Source organism: Myotis yumanensis, unplaced genomic scaffold (genome assembly GCF_028538775.1).
Source record: "Myotis yumanensis isolate MYYU_CA2020_CCGP unplaced genomic scaffold, mMyoYum1.0.hap1 SCAF_17, whole genome shotgun sequence".
Taxonomy (NCBI): Eukaryota; Metazoa; Chordata; class Mammalia; order Chiroptera; family Vespertilionidae; genus Myotis; species Myotis yumanensis.
In genome coordinates, this window is record NW_027223768.1 from 10,880,046 (window position 1) to 10,903,938 (window position 23,893).

The following is a 23,893-nucleotide window of genomic DNA, read 5'->3' on the forward strand; positions in this document are numbered from 1 at the left end:
GCCACAGTTAGCTGCTGTTTCGGGGCATCGAGGGGAAGCTGGGCAGAAAAGCTGCACACCCTCATTTCAAAGGTGAAACTCAGACATTCACTCATAACTGCTTTTCAGATCTAGGGAATCTGGTTCTTTGCTGTTTCCTTTGAAACGTCTGGTTTTCGTGCTGGGCCAAGGTGGTCTGTGGTGAGCAGGCCCTGCCCCCAGGGCCAGGTGTGCGCCTGGCTCCGTGTTTCTTTCAGGTCTCACTCATGACCTTCTACCTGCAGGGACATGGAACCATCCCAGCTCTAGGCGCCTTTCCCTTTCCCGGGTCAGCTGGGTGCTTATTTCAAGTGAACCTCAGACCATCCACAGTGGCCCCGTGACCTGCTACAAAAGTCAACCCGCTCGAGAGCTTTGCAAAATTCACATGTTGGGGTGCAAGGCTCCTTTGTCTCATTTGCATTTGCTTTGTACCCCCCTCCCCTGTAGTGATGGGGGAGCTCACGGAACCCCCACCTTCACTCCTGTTGACCTGGGCTCCCGTCTGAGTAGAAACTTTTTTTTTTTTTTTACACGAAGGCACAGTAGAAAGCTCCAGGCTTTATACAAGGAGGGCACAAGCAGGGAGAGGTGTAAATGCAAAACTGCCAAGTAGCACAAGCAGTGAATGTTTTCTGGTGGTTCTACAAATGCCAAACTAGCACTTTTATATTTGTAAAGTGCTTTATGCTTTTTAATGATTGTCAGTTGCTCCTCAGATCTCTGTGAGGTGGATCAGTGTTATGGCCCCTGTCTTGGGGAGGGCCTGGGGACAAGAGTGCCAAAGGCTGCTCTGAGGAGAGGCTGTGACAGTGTGGACAGCTGTGGTCTGACCTTTTGTGCTCTCAGCTGCTAGGAAGACTTACCGTAGTGATTAATGTAACAAAACAAGGACACTGAACATGCGTATGCGTGACGGGACACTGAAGGCTAGTCTGGAAGAGCCACAGATGTCCTCGCTGACAGAGCTGGTCTTTGTCGCATCAGTAGGGTGTCCTCGGCATGTTCCGTGTCCTGGGGGGCTGTGGTTAGATGACTCTGGTGTAGTTTCAGTTCCCTGGGCTGAGCCCCTCCCCTGGGTTAGCCTCTAGAAGTCAGAGTGGTGGGAAGCAGCCTGGTTTTCTCACTAGTGATGGGTACCCTGTACTTTTCACGGAAGCATCTTCACAAACTGTTGGATACACGTGAAGGGAAGACAACCACAAGGTTGTTTTTACAATTCAGCAAATTTTCTGGGGATGCCGGTCATTTATACTTGATTAGTTGTATTCTAGCAAAGACCCTCCTTGGGGGGCTGTAGGGAAGCATGTTCATGTCATTATAAAAACACCTTTTAAAAAGAATCCTGAGAATTCTGGGCTTGTGTGATGCTTGTTGATCTTGCCCTCTTAATCAGGGGATTGTTATTCACAAATGCAACTAGATTTTCAAAATATAGTTTTGGAAGACACGGATTGTTCTTTTAAAATGTTCTTTTAGTTGAGAGTAATACGAGCAAAGCAAGTGTCATTATTTATTCTGAATTGTATAGTCTATGAAGTGTATGAGACTCACCTGAAAATAATAGGGCCCATTTGTCGGTAATCTTGTTCCTTTTTCCATGCACATCTACCTCTCCCTGCTGTTTTAGGTTCTCTCAAGTCTGTGCCTATGAAATCGCATCAAACGTTTGCTTCTTCATGGGTTGACTCTCCACTTTATGGGTTACTTGGCCTTTTGCTGCCATTTGCACAGTCGGGTCCGCGTCAATTACGTTACCTGTTGGCAGCTTTTGAGAAAGGCTTCAAGGGGGAGAGGAGATGGAAGTTAATGTAATTTAGAGGCAGTGGGAATCTTTGGGGTTCATTGACCTCTCTTGTTCTTTCTGTTCCCGTGGCTAAGAAGAGACAGCAACTGCTCCCGGGTCCCCTCCGCGAGCAGACCAACCATCAGCACCCACTCTGACGGTGCATCACAAATGTGATTCCATTTTTCTTACAATTCTTCAGGGAACATATCTGCATTGAGTGAAATGAAATGCGTTCAGGGGTTGGTTTCTTGGATTTACTTTTAAAATAATAATGTGTCTCAAGCAAACCCTGTTTCCTGTGGTTCACCCTTACAAATGTTAATCGGAAGACTCCGTCTACCAGCTCATTACGGAAGCTGGAGGCAAGTGTATCATTTGCTTCCTGGGAGTATGGTCCAGTGCGGGCTGCACTTTGCTGAGCAGAATCCGGTGCAGATTAAACAGGTGAAATGGCTTGTTGCCATCGGGAGCTCCGAATTGGAAGGAGATGACTGGTGAACCCCTTGAGCCGTGTGGCTGTCCGTATGTGAAAAAGTGCAAATGAAGAACCTGTGTTCATAGACCATCGGAACTGAGCTTCTGAAGTTTGTGCGCCCCTCCCTTCACTGTGATGTTACTTTACAGCTGATTGTTCAAATAGTGAATAATTTAATGACCCTAAAAGTAACTGGTTTTGTGTGTGTGCTTGTGTATGTGAGAATTACCTTATCTTCCCCGGTTTTATTTAATGATGGCTCCCTGGACAGCATTCTGGTGTTCAAACATCCGGTATGGAATATGTGTCATTAAATCCATGTCAGTCTTTCACCGTGCCATTCTTTATTCTTTATTTGTCACCATTATGTGCCAGGTCACTCTATGGAAGCTGTGTTCACCAATGCAAGTCTGTTTGTAAAATAGAGTTTCTGGTAGGACAGGGGTCAGGAAACCGCCAAACCCAGCCTGCGTCTTTTTGCAGGTCAAATTGTATTGGAACACAGTCAGACCCATACACAGTGTCTGGGACTGCTTTTGGACTACAGTGGGCAGGTTGAGTAGTTGGGACAGGGGTCTTCATGGTCCACAATCCTACAGTATTTACTATCTGGTTCTTTACAGAAAACGTTTGCCGACTCCTGTGTCAGAATGTTCAGGGGGATCACATCAGCCCAGGGGTGGCTGATGTCTAAATAGGCCTCCCATTCTGACCAGTAAACCATCGCAGCACTTCTGCACCGACGCGGCTTTGAGATGGTGGAAATGTGTTCATGTTGCACCACTGGGATCGGTTTCCAAAGATCTGGGTCTCATTCCTTGTGAGAACCAGTCTGTGGGAAATTTTGGCTGTGGGCAGGGGAAGGTCGTGACGGAGAAAGGGAGGCAGTCTTAGGTCTTACCGCTAATCTATTTCTTAAAAATGTATTCCTGAATCACCTAGCAAAGTATTTTCTTTCCCCCCGTTCTCAGAAATGTAACTTAATGGCTACTGATAATACTGAATGCAGCTTATCAGCTAATACCGGCCTTTTGCTTGACGTATTTTTTTGCTAGTCTCTGCCCAGCCTCGTAGTAGAAACAACGAGACAGCAGTTTGTAGGAAGGGATTCACAAGGAAAAGAAGAGCAAGCATGAAGAACACCTTGTTTTCTTGTCATGGCCAGGACTGCCTCCTGGTGTGAGTGCCCACAAGCCCTTGCCCTGCTGAGCAGAGCCAGCCAATGCTGGGCCCTGTCCTGCAGGGAGGCGGTCAGTACTTGACCACAGCGTTCCTTCCCAAGCCTCACTATTCTAGGTTGAAGAACCACTGTCTAGCTCAGTGATGGCGAACCTATGACACGCGAACTCATTTTTTTGGTTGATTTTTTTTTGTTAAATGGCATTTAAATATATAAAATAAATATCAAAAATATGTCTTTGTTTTACTATGGTTGCAAATATCAAAAAATTTCTATATGTGACACGGCACCAGAGTTGTTAGGGTTTTTCAAAATGCTGATATGCCGAGCTCAAAAGGTTTGCCATCACTGGTCTAGCTCCTGGTCCCTGGGAAAACGACAGGTGTCTCCTGGGAAAATGATAAGCAAACCAAGTCAGTGCCCTGGGCGGGCAGCAGTGCACCTGGTCTGGGCCACACCCTGAAGGGATGCTCGGCCTGCGTGCTGTGAGAGCAGGCCTCTCTGTCCACAGTCTAGTTCAAGAAGCTGTATTTTGGTCACCTTGGAATTTTTGGAGCTTCATTAATTTAATACCGATGTTTTCTTAACCTTAACTGCACAGATTTACCTGGAAAGCTGTAAAAACAAACAAAAACAAACTGTTCAGAGATTGGTTAATTGGTCTGGGGTAAAGTCCAATTATCTGTAATTTTATAAATGCTTCCCAGTTGATCTTAACGGGCAGCCGGATTGACACATGTTGGACCAGCTAGGTGCCTCCTTTCATCATTGCGGTAAAACGAAGCCTCCAGTCCTCTCCTCTGCTGAGGGCATTGGCAGAGGCACAGGCGAGGCTGCCCGTCTGCTCTTGGTAGGCCTGCCTTCCACACACACCTTCTCCAAATAGTTACAGACGATAAGTAAGGGCAAGGGACAATACCGCTCTTTGAAGTTCACCAGATAAAGCCAGATGGCCATTGTGGGCTGCAGCTGGCCCTCCCTCGTCTGTCAATCAGACTGCCATCTCCCCCTCTGCCTTTTTTTTTAACGTACAGTATTGGTTTCAGGTGTACAGCTTAATACTTTACCTAGTATTCCCCTCAGTACTAGTATTTCCAGGACTACACGTAGCTATCACAATATTACAAACCAGGTAGCCTATGCTGTATTTACATCCCTGTGACTATTTTCTAACTATCCATTTGTGCTTCCTAGTCCCTTCACCTCTTTCACCCAGTGCCCCCACACCCCTCTGGGAACCCCCAGCTCTCTGTTTCTATGAGTCTGTTTCTTCATTTGCCATCTGGGCTCACTTATCAACCCAAAACACCATGCTTCACTCCTGTTCTCAGCTGCCCTGAGCCTTGGCCCTGGAGGGGAAGGCGAGGAGCACACCCAGCAGGTCTGAGGTTTGAAGGGACTAGCATAGGGCTCTTGTCTCCCCGGGCAGAGCTCCAAGGGTCTGCAGACCACAGTTCCCTGCTGCCCGCCTGTGTTTTCAAGGTCACCTCTGCTAACCCAAAGCACATTGCAATGGCTTTCAATCATCTACTGCCCCAGTGAGAGCCAGACCCCTGTTCACAGCCCTCTCTGCGTCCATCCGGTGACCTGCCTCATCTCAGCAATGGGGAGGCTAAAGGTTTGGAAACCATAGGTGAGTGGCAAGGTGTTCCACGTACCAAGTTGCCTTGTGCTTGACAAAAGGTATCCGTATTTGTGCTGGATGAAGCCGGCATTCCCACACGTGTAGAGGGTTTCATCCTGAATGAAGGGTTGACGGTCCTGGGCCTCACGGGTTACTGGAGAGCAGGGATTCCATGGAAGCAGTCCATTCATTCACAGATCTTCCCCTGAGATCCCTCCCCTGACCCAAGGGCTGGAGTGATCCTTCTGCAGGGATGTTCCCATAAAATCCCGTACAAGTTTCCTGTGTACAGGAGGCCTACCCTCTTAAGTGCGGTGGCTTTTAAGAGCAGAGACTTCAAGAAGTTCATTCAAAAACGTGCTGAGTGGGCATGTGCTGGGTTAGCGTTCAATGCTGGGGCTACAGGTGTGAGGTGGGGGGAAGCTCACGAGTTTCACACTCCAGCAGGGTGAAGGGGAAGGCTGGTTTTGTTCCCTGCCTAGCATCAAAACCAGCTTCCTTGTAGTGAACTAGTTTGCAAACTGTAAGAATGGGTTTGGGGATCTGGCCCTGGTGGGCTAAGGAGAGAAGAGGAGAAATGTCTTAATAAGGCTCCAAGTGTTCTCCCTGGGCAAGATGGTACCTTCACGAAGACTCAGGGTGAACTGTAAGTTGGGGTCACTGCTGTTGCAATTCAGGCAGTGTCCATGTCGCCTGGCTTTGCTGGGTGGGGGAAGGTGGGTGACTTGGAAAGGCTTGTGAAGCAAGGGGCTGCTAAAGAGCTGGCTAGACATTTTGTCGTTATTGTTAGGCCTATTGTTGGGAAGTATCTGAGTCAAACCAGACCTTTGGTCGATGAGAACCATGGCCAGGCTTCGGCTGAAGCAGCTCTACTGCTCTCTGGGTTGATTTGAATGGAGATTGTAGGAGTCACAGATATTACTTCATAGCCAGAGGCCTCTGGACCGAGGGAGGCACTGTCCAGTGTTGCTGTAGCTGTAGGCCGGGCACTAGAGGTAGACTTGATCTTGGCTTTCCTGTCCAGTGGGAAGATGCCAGTGTGAGGTCTGGGGAGAAGGTCAAGGTGAATAAAATGTGAAGGTTCCTGGCAGGTTTAGGACAGTGCAAATGTTAGGAAGCAAGGTGGTCACGCGGTGATGTGTTGTATGGTAGCTCCTAGGAGCCCAGGAAGGGGAGGCAGTTGCTCACATGCAGACTGTGTCCTCTGGGATTCCAGCTCCTGGGGAAGGAGAGGAAGAGGTGCGAGGCCATGGCCTTCACTTTCCTGGGGACAGAGGAAGAATCGAGGAACCAGTCCGCCTGTCCCTTCGAGGGCCTGCTGTGCTGGGGAGAGGGCAGGGAAGGGCTTTGGTGTTTACTGGCTGTGGTCTTGAGCAAGGCTCCGATTTTTCTGGGCCTCTGTTTCCTCTTCAGGAGGCACTATCTCTATGGACTCTGCCTACTCTGATGCCTAGTGGTTGTCAAAGAGCTTAAAACCCACTTGGTAAGCACCCATAGCTCAATGAAAGAATGAGGACGGGATAGGCTTGTAATCTGAGGCAGGAGAGAACTGGTATTTGGGGGGTCCTGTTGGTCCCTGGCCTCGGTCCTCTACAACTAGAGGGGTATTATGCCCCTTTACTAAGGTACAGATGAGGTGCCGGTGCCAGGACTACTGGGAAGAGTTAGGAAACCACATTCTCAGCTTTGGCTTCACACTAGCAAACCAGTACTCAAGGGGAGGACTGTGATCGCCAAGGCTAGCTGCAGAAGTATGGAGGTGCCCAAGGATAAGCATCCGACTCACAGCTGCCCAGTGTCCCCGGGAACGGGACTTGGAAATGGGCCACACCTTCCTTGGGCAGATAAGGAAACAGACCCAGGTAAGTAAAGCAATTGTCTCACCGTGACGGCAAAATGGAAAGAGAACCTATTTCACTCTCTTGGTGCAGGGCCCGCATTCCACAAGCTGAGGTTGGATGCCTGGAACTATGCGGGCTCCACGGAGGCTCAGGCCGCTGGAGTGCTGGTTAAGCCTGCCTCTGCCTTTCCCCCACTGGACAGATGTGTTGGTGGGGCGGCCTCCTGGCCCCTGGGAGGCTGTGCCGCGCCCTCCCCCTTTCTCAAGCACTGAGCTCTCAGGCCAAGCTCAGGTGGGTGTGGAGCACAACTTTGTCTTTCTTAGGAGACAACTCGAACTTGGACAACCTTCACTCCACTCCCTAAAAATCCTGTTTTTCCTGTCCAGAGTCCCTGTCTTTAAGAACATCGCCTTCCTTCTTTCCTTCATTCCATGTGTTGATTGAGTGTTGACTTTGAGCCAGATGTGGGGCTACGGCTGGGCACAGGTGGTCAGCACAGAGTCCCCGTGGTGCCCTCCCAGAGTCCACAGTGTAGTCGGGGAGACAGGTTAATAAGCAACCGCCCTGGACGGAGACAGGTGCCTAGCGGGGGGACACTGCACCCCTCCCTGGAAAACTGGAGACTTCCGCAGGCGCGAAGAGGGAGGGGCGCCAAGGGAATGGAATGTTGCAGACAGGAGGAACTCATTTCCCTCATGTGCCCATAATCACATTGCTGGTATTAATAAAGGGCTTTTAGTTTGCGAAATTTAAACCCAAACATTGTTTTCTTACTATGTCCATGTCAAATTAGCATTGGATGGTAGTAAATGCCAATTTTTAAATTATTAAGTTCTGTTCACGGTGTCATCTTCAATGCCACACCTAGCGAGAGCTGCCTCAAGAATGGAGTAGTCACTGTGCTAAGTAAGATCTGAAAAGATCCCACCAGTTTAGAAACAGACAGTATTCCAATCCCGTGACTCCTTATAATAAAGCTCTCCATTTGTGAATGAAAAAAAAGGCAACAGAATTGGAGGGTCCGCGAGGGGCTTGGGGTCCAGCCAGCGGAGGCTCAGAAGCTGAACCCGCACTGGCACGCGGGCAAATGAAGCCGCGTTGGTGCCTTTGGTGCCAGGGCCGGGACGGGGCGGCTGTCGCGGGCGGCTGTGCGGGTGAACCACCCTGGCGCTCCGCCGCCGCTGCACCTGCTCGCCTTGACCAGCAGCGCAGCCCGCGCCGGCAGAGGGCGCTGCGGGGCGAGGGGATGGGCGCCAGCTCCCGTCGCTAAGGTCGCTCTCAGGCAGGTCCGCGTCGCGTGGGGTGCGGGGAAGAGATGACAGATGATGGACATCCTGCGGTGCTCGACCAGGAGGGTCCCTCCGACAGGTAAGTGAAGAGTCGGCAGGCCGGGGCAATGGCTCGGGGGCCATAACTCGGGGGTGGAGGGGCATGGCTGGGGGGGGGGGGGGGGGGGGAGGCCAGGACTCGGGGAGGGGGCAGGGCTGGGGGCCAGTCGGGTCCGCGGGGCGGGGCGTGGTGCTGAAGATGAGCTGGCGTGGGGCGGGGAGGGCGGGGACTGTGTGGCTCCGGGCGCCGGTGGCTGGGAGGAGCGCTGGGCGAGTTCTGTCCCCACGGGTTCTCGTGGCTGCTGCCTGGCCGCGCAGCTTTGAGTGTGTGCGCTCAGTTGGTTTTATTTTATTTTGAACTTCTTTGACATCACCCTTTTTTATCGTTCATGAACTACTGATCACAGACGGAAAGACTGTGCCAGAAAGATTTAGTTCTGCCTTTTAGGTTAATGCCAGTATTTGAGAGTCAGGCCTGATAGAAAGCAGTAACAAGTGCTAGATAGAAGTGAAAAAAGAGAAAGACTGTAAGTCTCAAGTATGATAGTCCAAATTTCCAGGGGTCGGATTTCAATGGGAATATCCCAATTTAGGGGTATAGGTCTTTTATGAGCTTACAGATTTGAACTTGAAATTTGTGCTAGAATTTAAGAACTTGATAAGAAAACAGCACTTTATTTGGAAAATTAAGGGTAAAATGGCTGTTTAATTTCTTCATACAAATTGGGCTTTAAACGCATAGTGCATTTGACTAGCTTACTTAAATATTGTACCCTCCAAATATTTAAAAAAATATCCTTACTGATTTTAGAGAGGAAGGGAGAGGGAGAGAAACATTGATGTGAGAGAGACACATCGATTGACTGCCTTGTGCATGGGCAGGGATCGAATCTGCAACTCAGGTACATGTCCTTGACCAGGAATTGAACCCGAGACCCTTCAGTGTGGGGCTGACACTCTAACCATTTAGCAACACTAGCCAGGGCTGTATATATGTAGTAATTTTTAGACTCTAAATTTTGTTCTATGGGACATGAAACTAATACAATGTATAGTAAGTACAATGTATAGTATAGGTATGATAGAGCAGTTCAGAGTTTATTTAAGAAAAACAACTAATAATAATTATTGTACCTATAATGGCACACTACACTTTTTTACTAAAGCCTTAAGAATTCTTTTAAAACCACACACCCTGCCATACTGTCCCATTCATGTGCAACATAGATGGAGCAATTTTCATTAATGCATAAAGTGTTAGAAATTTTTAAATTAATTAGAGGCCATTAGTTCTTAATATCCAAAGCTTATCTTGTAAAAAAGTAGAGAGGAAAAAATAAAACATCAACTTTATTATTCTGAATGGGTTAAGATGAGGCGGCAAGCACAATGGGTGTGAGCAGGCTTTCCACAGGGACTTGGCCTTGGGTAGTAAGGCTTGTGTTGTGACCTATTAGGCTTCGATTATTTGACCTGTTTTCTTCAATTATTTTTCTCACCTTCCACTGAACCTTAAGTCTAGGAGGTATCCCCTTCCCTTCTTGTAAACATTGTAAAAGTCCATCTATTCTGTCGTTAGTGCTGAATGCGTGAAGTGAAGCATGGTTCTTTGTCCCCTGTCCCAGTGACCAACTCAAATAATACCTGTCAACACTAAATTGTCAATCATGTTGTGTCTGTTTCATTTTTTTGGTATTTGCATGTGATAGCTTTACACCTATCAGTGTCTTTTATTGAGGCTGTAAGCCGGCAATAGTAAGACTTTAATTATAAAGGACCCTTGTCTTAAATTTCCCAGCAAGATAAGGGAAAAGTAACCTGCTGGCAATCTATATATCCAAGCTTTGCTCAGAGGCTCCATTCTGCCACCTCCAGTGAAGGCTAGACACTTGACAGCTAATTGATTGAGTGGCTGGGAGTGGGCCTGGACTGATGGAAAAGCAGTCAGTGTTTCTGTGGTCGGATCTTGCCAGTAGACTGTAAGTTGCTGATTTACTAAAAGACCCCTTAGGGAGGTAAGACCATGATGAATTAAAAATGTTAACTGCTTTGCCCTGGCCGGGTGGCTCAGCTGGTTGGAGTGTCCTCTAGTACACCAACAAGTTGGGGGTTTGATTCCCAGGCAGGGCACATACCCAGTTCCATGCAGTTTTTCTTACAGGAGATGGTGACACCTGGAAATAGAGGCAAAAGGAGGAAGGTATGTATTCACATAAACCACAACTCCCTTCAGGTTAGGCATGAAAACATTTATTATTCTTTCCACCGAGTTGTGTAAAGGGATAGGAATTTTAAAATTTTGTAATTGGCAAAGGAAGTGAGACGAATAGGCAGAAACCTAAATGAAAAGAGGCCCGAATAGTTTCAGGATCAGCAACTGGGACGTGGGGACCAGCAGCTGCAGGAAATCACTTTGTCTGTCCTCCGGAGGTTGGGTAGGGCGGAAGGCTTCGCTGGGCCAGTGACTGGTGGTAGGAAGAAGGCAATGAGATGGCATCTTGTAACAGGGATGCACCAGAAAGGGAGACTGACAGCCACCCACTCACAATACCCACATGCACCCCCTCGTCACCCGCCTCAGCGAGTCTTGGTTCTCTCGGCTTCCTTGTGCCGCTCCACCAGGGAGCCAATCCACTCCATGGTTTTCTGCTTGGCTTTCTCCCAGCTGAAGAGCGGCTGGTACCCCAGATCTTGCTGAGCTTTCTTGTAGGAGAAGGTGAAGACGCTATTCAACAAGGTCACCGTGTGGCGGTTGAAGGGGGGTTGATACCTGTAGATGGGACTGAGCAGGAAGCTCACTATTTCCAGCAGGAAGCCCAGCCAGTACTTCGGCAATACAGGCAGGCTCATCCGGGAATCCAGACAGAAGCCCCATTCTTTGCTCAGAGTGTAGTTGAGGTGGTCGTAGCTCTGGTGCGGCGTGTCATCTGCGATGTAGTAGAACTGTCCTTGGATGTTTGCGGCTTTCTCAGGGTCCCGCAGGGCCCTCAGAGCCAGAATGTGGGCCCAGGCCACGTTGCCAACATACACTGGGTTGACGATGGAGAACTTGCTGTTGTGTGGCAGGATGCCATTGTTCTTCAGGGCGTGATCAATAAAGCCATAAAGGAAGGGGCTTCCTTCCCCATAGATATACATGGGCCTTAAGGCACACGTGTACAAGGTGCCACCATTTTTAAGAGCCCACCCATTCGCAGCCAGCACAGCCTTCTCGGCAAGCTTCTTGCTGTACGGGTATGCAGCCGACCACGTGGTTTCCAGAGGCTGGTCTTCAGAGGCGTTCTGGATGACCTCCCGGTAGGAGTTGGGCCCAGCCACCTCTATGGTGCTGGTGTAAATGAAGATGGGCACACTGGCCTGGGCACAGGCCTCCAGCAGGATCTGGGTACCTGCCCACAGGAGCACCCTGTCAGTGTCAGGCAAAAGCCCAAAGGACCCACGCCCACCGACCCTGTCCACTCCCACCCCCAGCGGGGAGGGGTTATTGCAGACCAGGAGGGAATGCTCCCATGTCTCTGGCTGAGAGCTGACATGCCAATGCCACAGAAAAGTGCAACTATAAAAAGCAAAGATGTCTAGGCTTTTGGATTTCATGGGCCTGTGTGTGTACTTCTGATTCTGGAAAAGGACATAGGGCTGCCACTTCATATTTTCCTGATGACGGACATTAACAAATGATCACTTTTCATCCCTACCACCTCATTAATGGAAGGCTATTTTAAATAAAAGAAATTAAGAGGCTATACTCTCAGAATATAGACAGTCCTAGTCCCTAGGCAAAAGAGAACAGTTAAAGGACTCTCATCTCAAACACACACACACACACACACAGAGGTTTATAGGTAATAAGCACTCTTAAATATATATTGAATTGTTTGTATTGTTCTCTTTTTAAGGACCAATAAAAACGTAGTCACAAGGACATTTCTTTGAGAGCCACTGAGCAAATTAGTGTTTTCTGGGGAGAAGCTGGAGATCCAGGTTCTGCTCCTGATTGTGTGTCCCCTGTAAGGCCAATCCTAGTTCTGTCTGTGACTTCCCAGGTATGAAAAGTGGGCGTGATAACCCTCCTCCTCCTAAGCATTGCGGAATTCTGGGCCGGCCTTGCACGTTGAGCCTGGGGGAGAATCAGAAGGGGGCGCCCTCTGGTGGTGATACCTACAACTGGAGGATCTGGCAGAATCCCTTTAGCTGGGTAGAACCTTAGCTCTGGGAAGTAACCCAGAGCGCCCTCCCTACAAGGAATCTCGGGGCCAAAGCATCATTTTTATATTTTGCATTTAAAAATCCCTTTTAAGGACATTGTGAAGTTTGATTTTGGGGAGAGACATCTTCAATTAAAAATAATTTAAATCTAGAGGCAGAGAATATTTGGAGCTAATTTACCTGCTGAGGGGGAAATGACAATCATCATGAAGTATTTTCTAAACCTGGGAGTGACCTTGCTTTTAGTCAACTTAACACTTCTCGGGGATTTTAAATCTCCTGTTGTTGGGAGCTGTGAAGGGTGGGGACTGTGAGAGAGGGCTGACTGCGAGAAACTGGTTACTCTCACCCCCTCCTTGCAGTGTGGGGGTGATCAGGGGTGTGGCTTAGTGGAAACATAAAGGGGTCTTTTTTGTTATTGTGCTGTTTTTGGCTAGAAACCCAAAGCCATACGTTGCTTTAGAAGAGGAGTCTGAGTAGACTAACTTGGGAGTGCAGGGCACAGAAGACAGATGGGCTAGGGAGATGGGGTGCTGCCGTCCTAGAGAGGCTGGGCGCCAGGGACCAGATGGATGAGAATAATGGCAAGCTAATGAGGGGTTTAAGCCAAACCCTCGAGCAAATGCATCTAAAGTAGATTGGGAAGCCACACTTCTGAAAGAGTACCCAAGCCTTTAAGGTCTGAGGATCGAAAGTGTATCTTGACACCTGGTTAGAACTAGTTCTACGAGGAGACCTGGTAGTGGGTGAAGAAGTGGTGTTATGGATAATGGGATACCATTATTGTTAAGAAAATATTACAGGACGTCAAGTGCTCCATGATTCTGTAGTTCCAGACCCCTGCACCAGCCTCATCCTGCGCAGGAAGTCCCGCCCAACGAATCCGGCCCAGAGCTGAGGCCCATCGCTTCTAACTGACCTAGGGCCACCTCATCCCAGAGCCTTTAGTTCTTGGCCCCACTGTGTGAACACCGCCTTAGAGCCACACGGGAGGGCTACAGTGATGACTAAGGAAGCAGCTGGGAGACCCGGTTCCAGCCCAGGGAGGTGGTTGGGTATCAAGTGTTGGAGGTTGGAGTTTAGTTCCCTCTCGATGGGAGCAGCACTAGAAAGAGCTTCTGTGGCCTTTGGAGTCACACAGCTGTGGGTTTACATCCTAGCTCTCCCTCTCTGGCTCATGGGGCCTTGGAAGCTACTTAGCCTTTCTCAGCCCTAGTTTTCTCATCTAAACACCTGAGGACACCTGGCTGGTGTGGCTTACTGGTTGAGCATTGACCCATGAACCAAGAAGTCCTGGTTTGATTCCTGGTCATGGCACATGCCCAGATGGTGTGCTGGATCCCCACTAGGGGGCATACAGGAGGCAGCCAATCATTGATTCTCTCTGATCATTGATGTTTCTTCCTCCCTCCCTCCCTCCCTCCCTCCCTCCCTCCCTCTCCTTTCCTCTCTCCGAAATCAATAAAACATTAAAACAACAGCAACAACAAAAAAAACCCTGAGGACAACAGCCAACACTCTCTCGGTTGGTAGTGCTAAGCAAAAGCACAGATCTCAGGAGATCAGTGATTGGCCTGCTCCTCTCTACCTTGTCTTGTTCTCCCAGCCTCACCTGCCCACCCCACGCCACCTCCTCCCGAGGATATAGTACCTTTCAGGTTGACATTCATGATGGTCTCTCTCGGAATGACATTGAAGACGTCAATGACAGAGGCGGCATGAATGACAGCTGAGATGCCCTGGCAGGCTCTCTTCATGAACTGTTCATCCAGAATGTCTCCTTCCAGCAAGGTCAGCTTGCTCTGGCTCTGCAGCTCTGTGTGAACACCGTCAGGTCACTGAGAGGCATCTTGGATCTGGGAGTTTCCTGATAAAGGTGGCATTTTACCCAGGTCTCCTAGGACAAGTGGTGGGGAGGGGGGAAAAGGGCAGGGCGAGGGAGGGAGGCACATTCCACAGAAGGACAAGTAATCCAAAGCAGAGATCAGAATGTTTAGTGTTTATTGGAAATAGCAGGCATCTGTTTCCACCCATCTCATTCCAAAAAAGAACTTGAGCAGTGAGGAGTCAAGCGTGCCCGGAACACTAAATTGTCAAAAGGACTTGTGGGAAGCCCATCCATTCATTGAGGAGAGTGGGGTGATTGTGGAGAGTGGCTATAAAGAGGACAGAATTCGGATTTCATTCTGCAGGGAATGAGGATCACGTATGGATTTGGACTAAGTGGAGAAACGTGAACAGAGCTGTGTAGGAAGCTCACCCTGGCCGCAGTGGCTTGTCGGGAGGGTGTAAGAGAAAGCAAAGCAGTGGAGAGATCAATCTGAATGCCTGGACCAAAGTTCAGATGGGGGCACGGGAGCCAGGGTCCCAGCAGCTGCACTGGGCAGAGAAGGGGAGGGATGCGCAAGGTTGGACGTGCAGACCTCGCCGTGGCAGGTTCTGGTTCTTGTTGGAGATGGGCTGAGAGGAAGAGCCAAAGTCTCGGGTACCAGGAGGAAGGTGGAACCACTGGCGGGGAATTTAGGATGAGCCCAAGCTCTTATTAGGTGCCAAATGAAAGCTCCCAGCCCTGGAGCCGAGGGCAGCAGCTACCACAGCAGGGTCTTCTGCTCCTCTGAAGCCCACGGGAGTGACAGCGCTGTGCTACCTACCGTTTGGATAAACACCCTGCATTTATCCTGTGCTTCCTACTCTACACTCAACCCCCATAGTTTTCTGACTTCCTTTCCCGGCTGTCTCATGAGATAGGCATTCTGATGCCCACTTTACAAGTGAGGGAACTGCGGCTCAGAGAGTAAGGGGCTGGTCTCAGTCACACTTATAGTGACTCAGCCTTCCCCCTGCTTTCAGCCTTGCTCACCTTCCTTGCCACCCAAGTGCAGGACTGGCCCAGTTCTGGGGCAGAGTGAGAAGTCTATTGAACAGAAATTGGCAATGGGGGCCAGAGAACAGTAAGAGAGTTCAGAGGGGAAAATTCAGGGCTGGAGAATCTCCTTCCTAGGTCACAGCTGGGAACAACCATCTGCTCTCCTGAAGTGTCTGCCAAGTTTGCTCTGCCCCCAGAAGACCCCAGAGTAGGCGAAAGGCAGGAGAGAAGCAGCTAGAAGTCAGCCTGACCCACCTCTGCCCTCTCCCCTCCCTCCCTCTGCCTGTTGTTTGCTGCTGACTTCAGTAGACTGGATCAAAAGACTCAATATATCCTGGGGGTGGGGGGGCAGAAAGGGGGGTAGAGGGGGGCAGCAGGGGAGGGGAGAAATCTTACCTACCCCATTAGTCTGCAGGGATGCAGAGAAGCCAGGAGAGGGCGCTGTGGAAACCCCGGTGGTGGAGCCATGGCTCCATGGACTTGGTGAGGCTGAATATGCCGTTGCTTATGTGGTGTGAGTTGGGTGGGAGGGAGGCCCAGAGGAAACCTTTCAGGCAAACTAGAGGTTAAGAGGACAGGCTCTGAGGCGAGACTGCCTAGGTTCAAGCTTAGCTTTGCCATTTTCCCATGACCCAAGTTCACTTACTAGAAAATTCCTCCCGCAATTCCGGTCTGAAGACTTTGTCCAGTGCCCGGATCTCCTGCAGCTCTTTCTCCTCCACCAACAAGCGGACGATCCTCTGCCCCAGGAAGCCTCCTGCGCCCGTCACGAGGCAGCTCCACCCAGCCATGGCACACCTGGGAACCAAGAGGCACGCTCCAGAAACCGGAAAGCTGGGGAGCAGGTGGGATAGAGGCCCACCCCGAAGAAGGCCCCCCCCAGAGGCCAGGTGGTTACAGGTGCACACACATCCGTTCTGTTCCCCCAACCCCTCCGCACCCACGACTACTTGAGAGAAAAATTTTAAAACGCTCTAACCTGTTCGCTTGCTAAAAGTCAGATGAAAGAACCTGAGTTCCGAGTCTCTCCCTGGAAGGAAGACTGGAGTTTTGCCCCATCCCCTTTGGCTTGGCCTTTTTATCTTGGACTCTATCTACTACATAGTCATTGCTCATTCCTGTCCCAGGATCCCTCCTACCACAAAGTGCGGAACTTCAGCTTCGGCTTCTATCTCCTTTCCCTTCGAAGCAGAGGAAGAGAAGGCCAGCTCCAAGGCCACAGCGATAAAGATGCTCGGACACCCGCAGGTGGCTCTGGCTGTGGGGGGCCCACAATCTGTGAATTTCAGCGAGACTAGGAGACGTCTCCCAGCACAGTGGGATTTTTGCCTGTGAAGTAGATACACCCAAGGAGGGGGGCATTCTAGTCCCTGTCTCCTCTCTCAGGGTGTGGCTGGAAATGTCATCTTGCAAAGTTGAGACATTTGCATGGTGGTAGCTCCAATCACTATGTTGTGTGGGAGGTGACTTTCTTTCCCACGCAATATATCCAGATGTCAATTTTGCTTCCTCCCGCCCCCTCCCCGCCCCCCCCCCCCCCCGCCCCCGTGGAGAGGTGTGGGGGAAGTTATCCAGTGATAGCCACCCACTTCTATGGCCTGTATCAGGAGATTAGGGGTCTAGTTGTGTTTAAAAACTGTTGCATGTTTGACTAAGTGTTTATATTTTATATCCCCCATAAGAATTAGTACAATATCTGACACATAACAGGAAGTAAATGAATGAATGAATGGAAGGTTACACAAACAATCCAGGACTCTGAATGTCTTAGTGTTTTTAGTCCTATAGTCTAGGTCTCAGTCTTTTGGTGAACCTGTGCTGCTGACCTGTGAACTTGACCAGTGCTTCTCGGTCCCTCTCTGCCCCCCTTTAGGTGGAACAGGGTGGCTACAGGGGGGCTGGAGTTGAGTATTTTCCACCTCCCAGATAGGCTAGGGTCTGCTGAAATAGTTTCTCTTGAGCTCTGGCAGGCACATTTCAGAATGGTTCCTTTCCCTTCATCCTTATGGAAGCTCTAGAGGAGTTTTCTCTGATACTCACTGAGAGAACCAGGAGGTAAACCAGGTAGAGTTCCTGGAGGTTAAAAGTCTGGGGGCCTCCTGTGATTGGGCCCCCCCGAGCTTTTAACTTCCAGACTGGTCAATTTGTCAGTTACAGCTCAGTTTCCTACCTTGGTATGACTTTCATGGAGGTTTGTTCACAGATTTCTGCTTGCTCAGGTAAGTTGTGATTCTCCGGGTCTGCCTGTCTCTCCAATGGGGGGCAGCGGTTTGCTCTGTGACCTCACTTTTCTGAGGGACTGAGCAGAGTTGTTAATTTTTCAGTGTGTCCAGCTTTTGACTTGTTAGGATGGAGTGGAGACCTCTTTAAGCTCCTCACATCCTGGATTAGGAAACAGAAGTCCTTTTTGCCATTTAATTTTCACGATGTTAGCCCGAAAGAGTTGGTATTATTGTTTGAGAGAGGAAGACAGAGATGTTTGTAGTCTTGCCAAACATCTCGAGGACAGTGACCTGGGAATCTCAGCCAGGCAGCCTGACCCTGGAGTGGCTTCAAAGCTGATTCTCTTTATCAGAACAAAGGCTTATCTTTTAGATACTAAGTGTACCATTCCATTGTTGCACACTTTCCAGTGGAGAAGTTCTCTTCGCCTCGTCCACCAGGCACCCTAACACAGGGCCTCTGAGGGGCTGAGAGGCCCTTCTGAGAACAGCCTTTTGGCTGCATCTTTATGTCGTTGCTCTTTTTCCTTGGAATCTTGGATCTTGCCATCTGAGTCCAGAAGGAAAAACGACTTCAGAAATAACACACGTGTCCATGACCAAAAAAGAGTATCGCTAACACCAAGGTAGAAGTACACAGGGAGGATTTATGGTAGATTCTCTTGTAATGTAAGTGAACTCCATTATCAGCACAGCTTGCTATCATAATGATCACTCTTACCTCAAACCAAACTAGAATGACTCAGTCAAGCGCCTAGCTGGTGATTTCAGGACTGGCCATCATGCCTGCTTACAAGTCTTCATAAGTAAAGTTATTGCAGAGAAAATTGGGGGAATTTTACAAGTTCACCGGCCAGTAAGATAATCAGAGCATCGAAGCGTTAAAGTCGGTGATGCATGGGCAGACCAAATAGCCATCTCAGATGTGGATAAAGAAGATTTGAATTTATTTAAGGAGAGGGGCTGGGGGCTGGGACATCCAAAGGGAAGGGGTACACAGCACTGAGCCAAAGGGCATTGGGTCCATGATGGCAGCAAAAATATACTTAGGACAGTGAAACAAGGAAGGGCATAGAAGCAACAGAAGAGTGTAGGGTGGGCTGCTCTGGCTCACTGAGAAGTCAGAGAACAGCAGGCCTTGGAGACAGGCTCGGGGGGGTTAGCAATGCCACTGCCCATTGCTCCCCTCATTGCACGTCTCGCGGGGTCACTTAAAGGGAAGAAGGGGGAAGGGAATGGCTCCTCTGGGGGAGAGTGTGCACTGGGTCCTTTGTCCTGACCATACTTCTCTCTCTCCTGCCGGTGAGAATCTTAGGGGAGGTCCCAGGGGAGGGTCTGAATAGAATATCCACTATCTTTCCCTGTGTGCTCCTTTGGGATTGTGGTCTCCACTGGTGCTCGGTGCCAGGGCAGGGGGTCATTAGTGTAGCTGGTCCTGAGGCAGCCACGGTGTCACTTGTCTGGTTTTGCTGCTTTTCTGGGCCTGGAGCTGAAATATAACTGAGGCCTAGATGTTACCTTTAGGAGGAAAAGGTCAGTGGGTCTAAACTGCCTGATCAGCGATATGAAAGATCAGGGGTGCAAACCTCATGACCAGAGATATGCTAGGGGAGGACAGGTTACCCGGGGACAAGGTTCTTGCTTCCCCAGTTTTGCCCCTTGTGAGGCATCCAGGCTTCCTGCCCTGGTGAGTCTCCGTACCTGGTACATCGTCTTGCTCTGCTCATGTCTGTCTAACAAGCATGAAAAAAAGAAATCTGACTTGTGAGGTTGTGAAGGGGTTAAAAGAGTGGATGTTATTCTACCAATGATTCTCTGGTTTCAAACCCTATTTTCAAGGCTGTTATTCTTTTGCACCATAAAGGACAATCTGGTACTGAGGTATTTTCTTATTTCTGATGTGAAGAGAATAATGAGACCAAAGTTGTGGACGTGACACAAATGGTGTCTGAGGCAGAGTTCTGAGATCTAGAAGTGAAATTCCAGAGAACGAAGTTCTAGGAAGTGCACCACGCCCCACTGCATGTGATGCTGCATCCTAACGGGTGATGGGGGATGAGGCCCGGGGAGGAGGCCAAGAAAACACCGAGATATTGAAAAACTTCCCCAAGGCACCCAGCTTGTCAGGGGCAGTCCTGATTGTTAATCCCTTGTTTGCATGACTCCACAGCCTATGTTTTAAACTCTATTATTTCCCTACTATGTTTAGACAGGAGGATGATTTTTGTTGGGGGGCGACTTTATATGTATTGCTCTTCTGTCCAGAATGCAGATGCCCATAGATGTTTCATAGAGATGTAGAGGATATGCAAGAATTTCATCCACTAGTCAGTCATCATTGACCCGCCCTTTTCTTTCAGAGGGGGATTTCAGGCGAGAGAACAGCATATAAAAAGCAGTGAGGCAGAGGAGAGCCTGACACATTTGAGGCAGATGAGGGTTTGGGGCCGGAAGTGTGGGGTGAAGTGGTTGAGCCGCTGGATAGGAGGATTGGGGCCTGGGCAGGATGGTGTCACACACAGGCTCTGGCTTGGTCTTCCCGTGGGCCACCTCGGCAGTCCTGTCCCCAGCTCTTTCTTTACAACCTGGAGAACTGGATCAGGTCCTGATTGATCTCAGCAACCGACCGGCAGCCTAAAAGAACAAGGAGTTCAGAAGCTCCTCTCTCTCAGCGCCAGAATCCCACCCCATCATGGTGTGGATAAGCCAATGCGAACAGGCCCTGGCTTGCTGCTGGTGCTCACCCTGAGGCAATACTACGCATCCAGAATGAATGATGTCATTCTGTTTGCCTTGGGAATTATTTCAGGAGCCTGTGCTTGGGTCCTCTTTTGGCAGCCATGTCAAAATGGCATGATAGAAACATAAAAACATTTTAGCATTTTTTAAGCAATTTGTGTGTGCAGTAGATACCCTTCACCTTGATCTCGGTTCTGCTAGGCTCAGAGACTAGGACGTGTCTGTCTAGGAGGAAATGAGTCAGGACAGCTTAGGAGATGGGGTATTTCATACAGCAACGGCCTTCTAAGGAGAAGCTCTGAAAAATGAAACCCCTTTTGTAGTAAAGGGTCCTCATTAGAACGCAAATTTAGGATTGTAGTTGAGGATCACACGAGGGCTACAGAAAGTGACTTCGGATAAGAAGTAGAAGAGGCCTGGCCGAGGTGGCTCAATGGTTGAGTGTTGACCTATGAACCAGGAGGTCACGGTTCGATGCCCAGACAGGGCACATGCCTGGGTTGCAGACTCGATCTCCAGTGTGGGGCATGCAGGAGGCAGCCGATCAATGATTCTCTCTCATCATTGATGTTTCTATCTCTCCCTCCCTCTCCTTTCCTCTCTGTAATCAATAAAAATATATTTTAAAAAGTAGAAGAAGAGGGAGAGAGGGGCTGTGTGGCTTATGGGCTGGAGAACCAAGGGCTGAAGGAAGCAGCGAAATCTCCCTGACGACGAGAAGGCTGCTAGAATTGAACAACAGGATGTGTGACGTTCGCCTGGAATTTCTTTCTATGCCTCTGATGTATGCACCTTCACCTCCCCAAACATAACTTCAGCAAGATGTGTTACTCACAAAAAAATATGACTCAAAAGAGGGTCTTTTCCTAAGAGTGGAAACAGAGGAAGGAGTTGAGTTGCCTGCCTGGGGTGACTGCAGCATACAGAGCCCGTACACTGGACTGATTCAGCAGAAGCCGCTGTTCGGGCCACAGCGGCTCTCCCAGGATGGACAAAGATCTCGAGAACCTTGGGCTTCCACAGGGCAGAGAAGAGTGGGACTTCCAAGCAGGCAGACCTACTCACGGAGCACAGAGATGCCAGGATAGACTCTGTGGTTATCTACTGCAGGAAAAATAGTATTGGAGCTGTGGACCTGAAAAAAGGGGGGTGTGGAAAGTGACCTCATGGAGTGATCTGATCATAGACTCCCAGCTGGGCAGATCATGGTGGGTAGTCATACCCGAGGCATATCACTTCTTTAGTAAAAGGTAAGCAAGCCCTGTCCATGCTTTCTGTGCCTCCAGGTTCAGGCACCTTCACAAGGCCTCTTCTCAGAAGCCAGCATCCTCGAGAGAGCAGGTAGTGTTAATTGCCCTGTAACCTATCCCCCACGGCGCTATCTCCCACCTGCATGTGATCATCCCTCCTTAATGGCAAATGCGTAAAGGAAGTTGGAAACTGTCCTTTCTTGGAAGCGTTTATCTCTGTTGAAAATTTATCTCTCTTGAAACATTCACCTCTCTGGCGTCCAGGCGTACGTGCCCTCTGTTTGCTCGAATAAATCTTTATAAAAACTCTCTACAGCTTCGGATGCTCTTACGTCGATGAGGGATGAGAACTTAGGTCTGTGCAGCCTTCGGATGATGGGATTTATATGTGGACATTTTTGTTTTTCAAGACAAATCATCATTTTAACCTTTTTGTAAATACAAAAATTTCAGAAATTGGTCTCCCAGTTGGAAAAACAATACTTTTCAACTTACTTTGTTTTCAGCAATAGTGTTCATAGGGCTCTCCTCCCAGGGCTGTGATGTCACAGAGATATCAGGGGGAAATACCACACCTAATTTCCAGGGGAATTAGGTGATCATCGATCGGCTGCCTCCTGGGCAACAATTTTGTGTCGGCGTCTTACCTGCCTTGTGCAGGGGAGGAATAGGGAGTGACACAATCTCTGGGTTGCACACTATGATTCTGTATTTTGCTGAGTTCCATCAAATGCACAGGCCCCCAACCTGAGATCCCCTCTCTCCAGGAAGGAGTCTGGGGGGGTCTTACCTGGAGCAGCGTCTTTTAAGCAGAGGATGCCCAGGGATGCCCTGTTGTCTGGGTTTCCTTTTCTTTCCCTTCCTCTCGAACCCTCTTCTCTGTCCCTTGTTGGGTTGTGATTACTACTACTGTTTCTATACATTTAACACAATACATCCTCATTGTAGAACAATTAGAAGGGAGAGGAGCACAGAGTCAGGCACAAAAGTGCCCATAATCCTGTTTTTCCTTTCCTTTTTCCTTGCCCGTTCCAAAGGTGTTCCAAAGGTCTTCCGCCCTGTCTCAGTACTAGTTTCCGGCTGCATTAACGCTGCCATTAACACGGGAGTGGTGAGTAGGTGTTAACTCTTGGTGGAATGATGAAGCTATGTTGTTGAGTTTCTATCAGGCTTTTGTGAAAAGAAGTTTGGACATCAATTTCCAAGAAGCGGGGGATTTGTGGGAGAAGGACAGTCGTCTCAGCCTCCTGGAATCCACAGACACCGCAGGTCTTCCCACCCCTCCCCTGCGGCTCCCAATATGCTCTCAGTTCACACGTGTACCCTCCCCTCCCTCATGGGAGGAACTCGGTGACGTTGGGTCATTTGGAATTGAGTCACTTAGAATTCGAAAAACACAAACTAAAAACCCCAAACCAAATGCCCTTGAAGAGGAAAGTCACCACCATTGGTTGGGAACCACTGTTTTGCGGGATCGCTGGGACTCCAGGCTTTGCTGAAAACGTAGAAGTTTTTAGGAGCGCCACTTCACAATAATTTCATTTTTGACTGAAACCCATGTAATTTTGAGACACGTTTGTCTTGCTGTCTGTGGTTACGGGGGACAATGCTTCTCCTTCTCGCCCTGTTTTTATCTCTCTCCTGGGTCCCTCTGTACTTCCTCTTTGACATAATTTCTCGACTATTCACAGTCCATGAGTATTGTTTTACAATGACACCCAGAGCCACATCCAGAGAGCCTGATAGGATCCGAACAGTCCAGAGTAACCTGCAGGCCTCGCTCCCATAATGTGACACCACGCTTACCTCTGTGCACCTTAGTAATGGGACAGCAGGGCTCTCAGTGGGTGAGGACCAGGAAATATGAGCCGTAGCTTCTGTGTTTCCTGCAGTTTGTCTTACAGAGGTAACTGAGAACGTGCTAAAGCTTTGAGGGTGCTCACCGATGCATTGCTTAAAATAGCAGAAGCTTAGAAGTAATCCAGATGTTCAACAATAGCAGGTTTGTTATATAAACTGTTCTTTCATGGTTAAGATGTATCAAAGATGAATCTTTGTCAGGGACATTTCTTTCCTGCTGTCTCTTCTGGCATCCCTAGGCTGGGGAGAGGTGCTAGAAGGAGGGCTGCCTTCCTGCTCCTTAGACCTCCGCTTTCAAATCAGGAAAAGAGTTGGACACACTCACCTGTAAGGGCCATGGACGTGTGGAACTCATCCTTTAAAATGTTCAAAACTTCCCCAACACCATGTTCACCCTGAGAGAGAGAGAGAGAGAGAGAGAGAGAGAGAGATATGAAGGAACATTGTGACCATGAGCTGAATATAAATTCTAGGTGTGCTCAGAGACATGGAGAC

General features: G+C 49.2%; 2 protein-coding genes across 11 annotated transcripts in view; both read right to left on the minus strand.

Annotated features, from left to right (window-relative positions):
• Nucleotides 1-10,483: 10,483 nt before the first annotated feature.
• Nucleotides 10,484-23,792, minus strand: HSD3B2 (hydroxy-delta-5-steroid dehydrogenase, 3 beta- and steroid delta-isomerase 2). Of its 3 annotated transcripts, none has more exons than XM_070397028.1 (4): nt 23,724-23,792; nt 15,974-16,125; nt 14,113-14,277; nt 10,484-11,644 (listed from the first exon to the last, which is right to left on the minus strand). In XM_070397028.1, the coding sequence occupies exons 2-4, from the start codon at nt 16,116-16,118 to the stop codon at nt 10,833-10,835; spliced, it is 1,122 nt and encodes a 373-aa protein (XP_070253129.1). In that variant the 5' UTR covers nt 16,119-16,125; nt 23,724-23,792; the 3' UTR covers nt 10,484-10,832. The 3 variants fall into 3 exon arrangements, with proteins under 3 accessions (XP_070253129.1, XP_070253128.1, XP_070253130.1); XM_070397027.1 differs by lacking the exon at nt 23,724-23,792 and adding an exon at nt 17,498-18,391; XM_070397029.1 differs by lacking the exon at nt 23,724-23,792 and adding an exon at nt 16,467-16,611.
• Nucleotides 18,476-23,893, minus strand: part of HAO2 (hydroxyacid oxidase 2) — a 156,675-nt gene continuing 151,257 nt past the window's right edge. For all 8 annotated transcript variants that reach the window (XM_070397037.1, XM_070397040.1, XM_070397038.1 and 5 more), the window contains 2 exons: nt 23,724-23,793; nt 18,476-20,183 (listed from right to left, as the gene is read on the minus strand). In XM_070397037.1, coding sequence (XP_070253138.1) covers nt 20,128-20,183; nt 23,724-23,793 — 126 coding nt within the window. In that variant the 3' untranslated portion in view covers nt 18,476-20,127. The remainder of the gene's footprint in view (nt 20,184-23,723; nt 23,794-23,893) is intronic.

Coding starts and splice junctions, on each gene's coding strand:
- HSD3B2 (XM_070397027.1), bottom strand. Junction 14,278..15,973: donor ATTGCGGGAGGAATTTTCTA/GTAAGTGAACTT, acceptor GTGTTCACACAG/AGCTGCAGAGCCAGAGCAAG. Junction 11,645..14,112: donor CATGAATGTCAACCTGAAAG/GTACTATATCCT, acceptor TCCTGTGGGCAG/GTACCCAGATCCTGCTGGAG.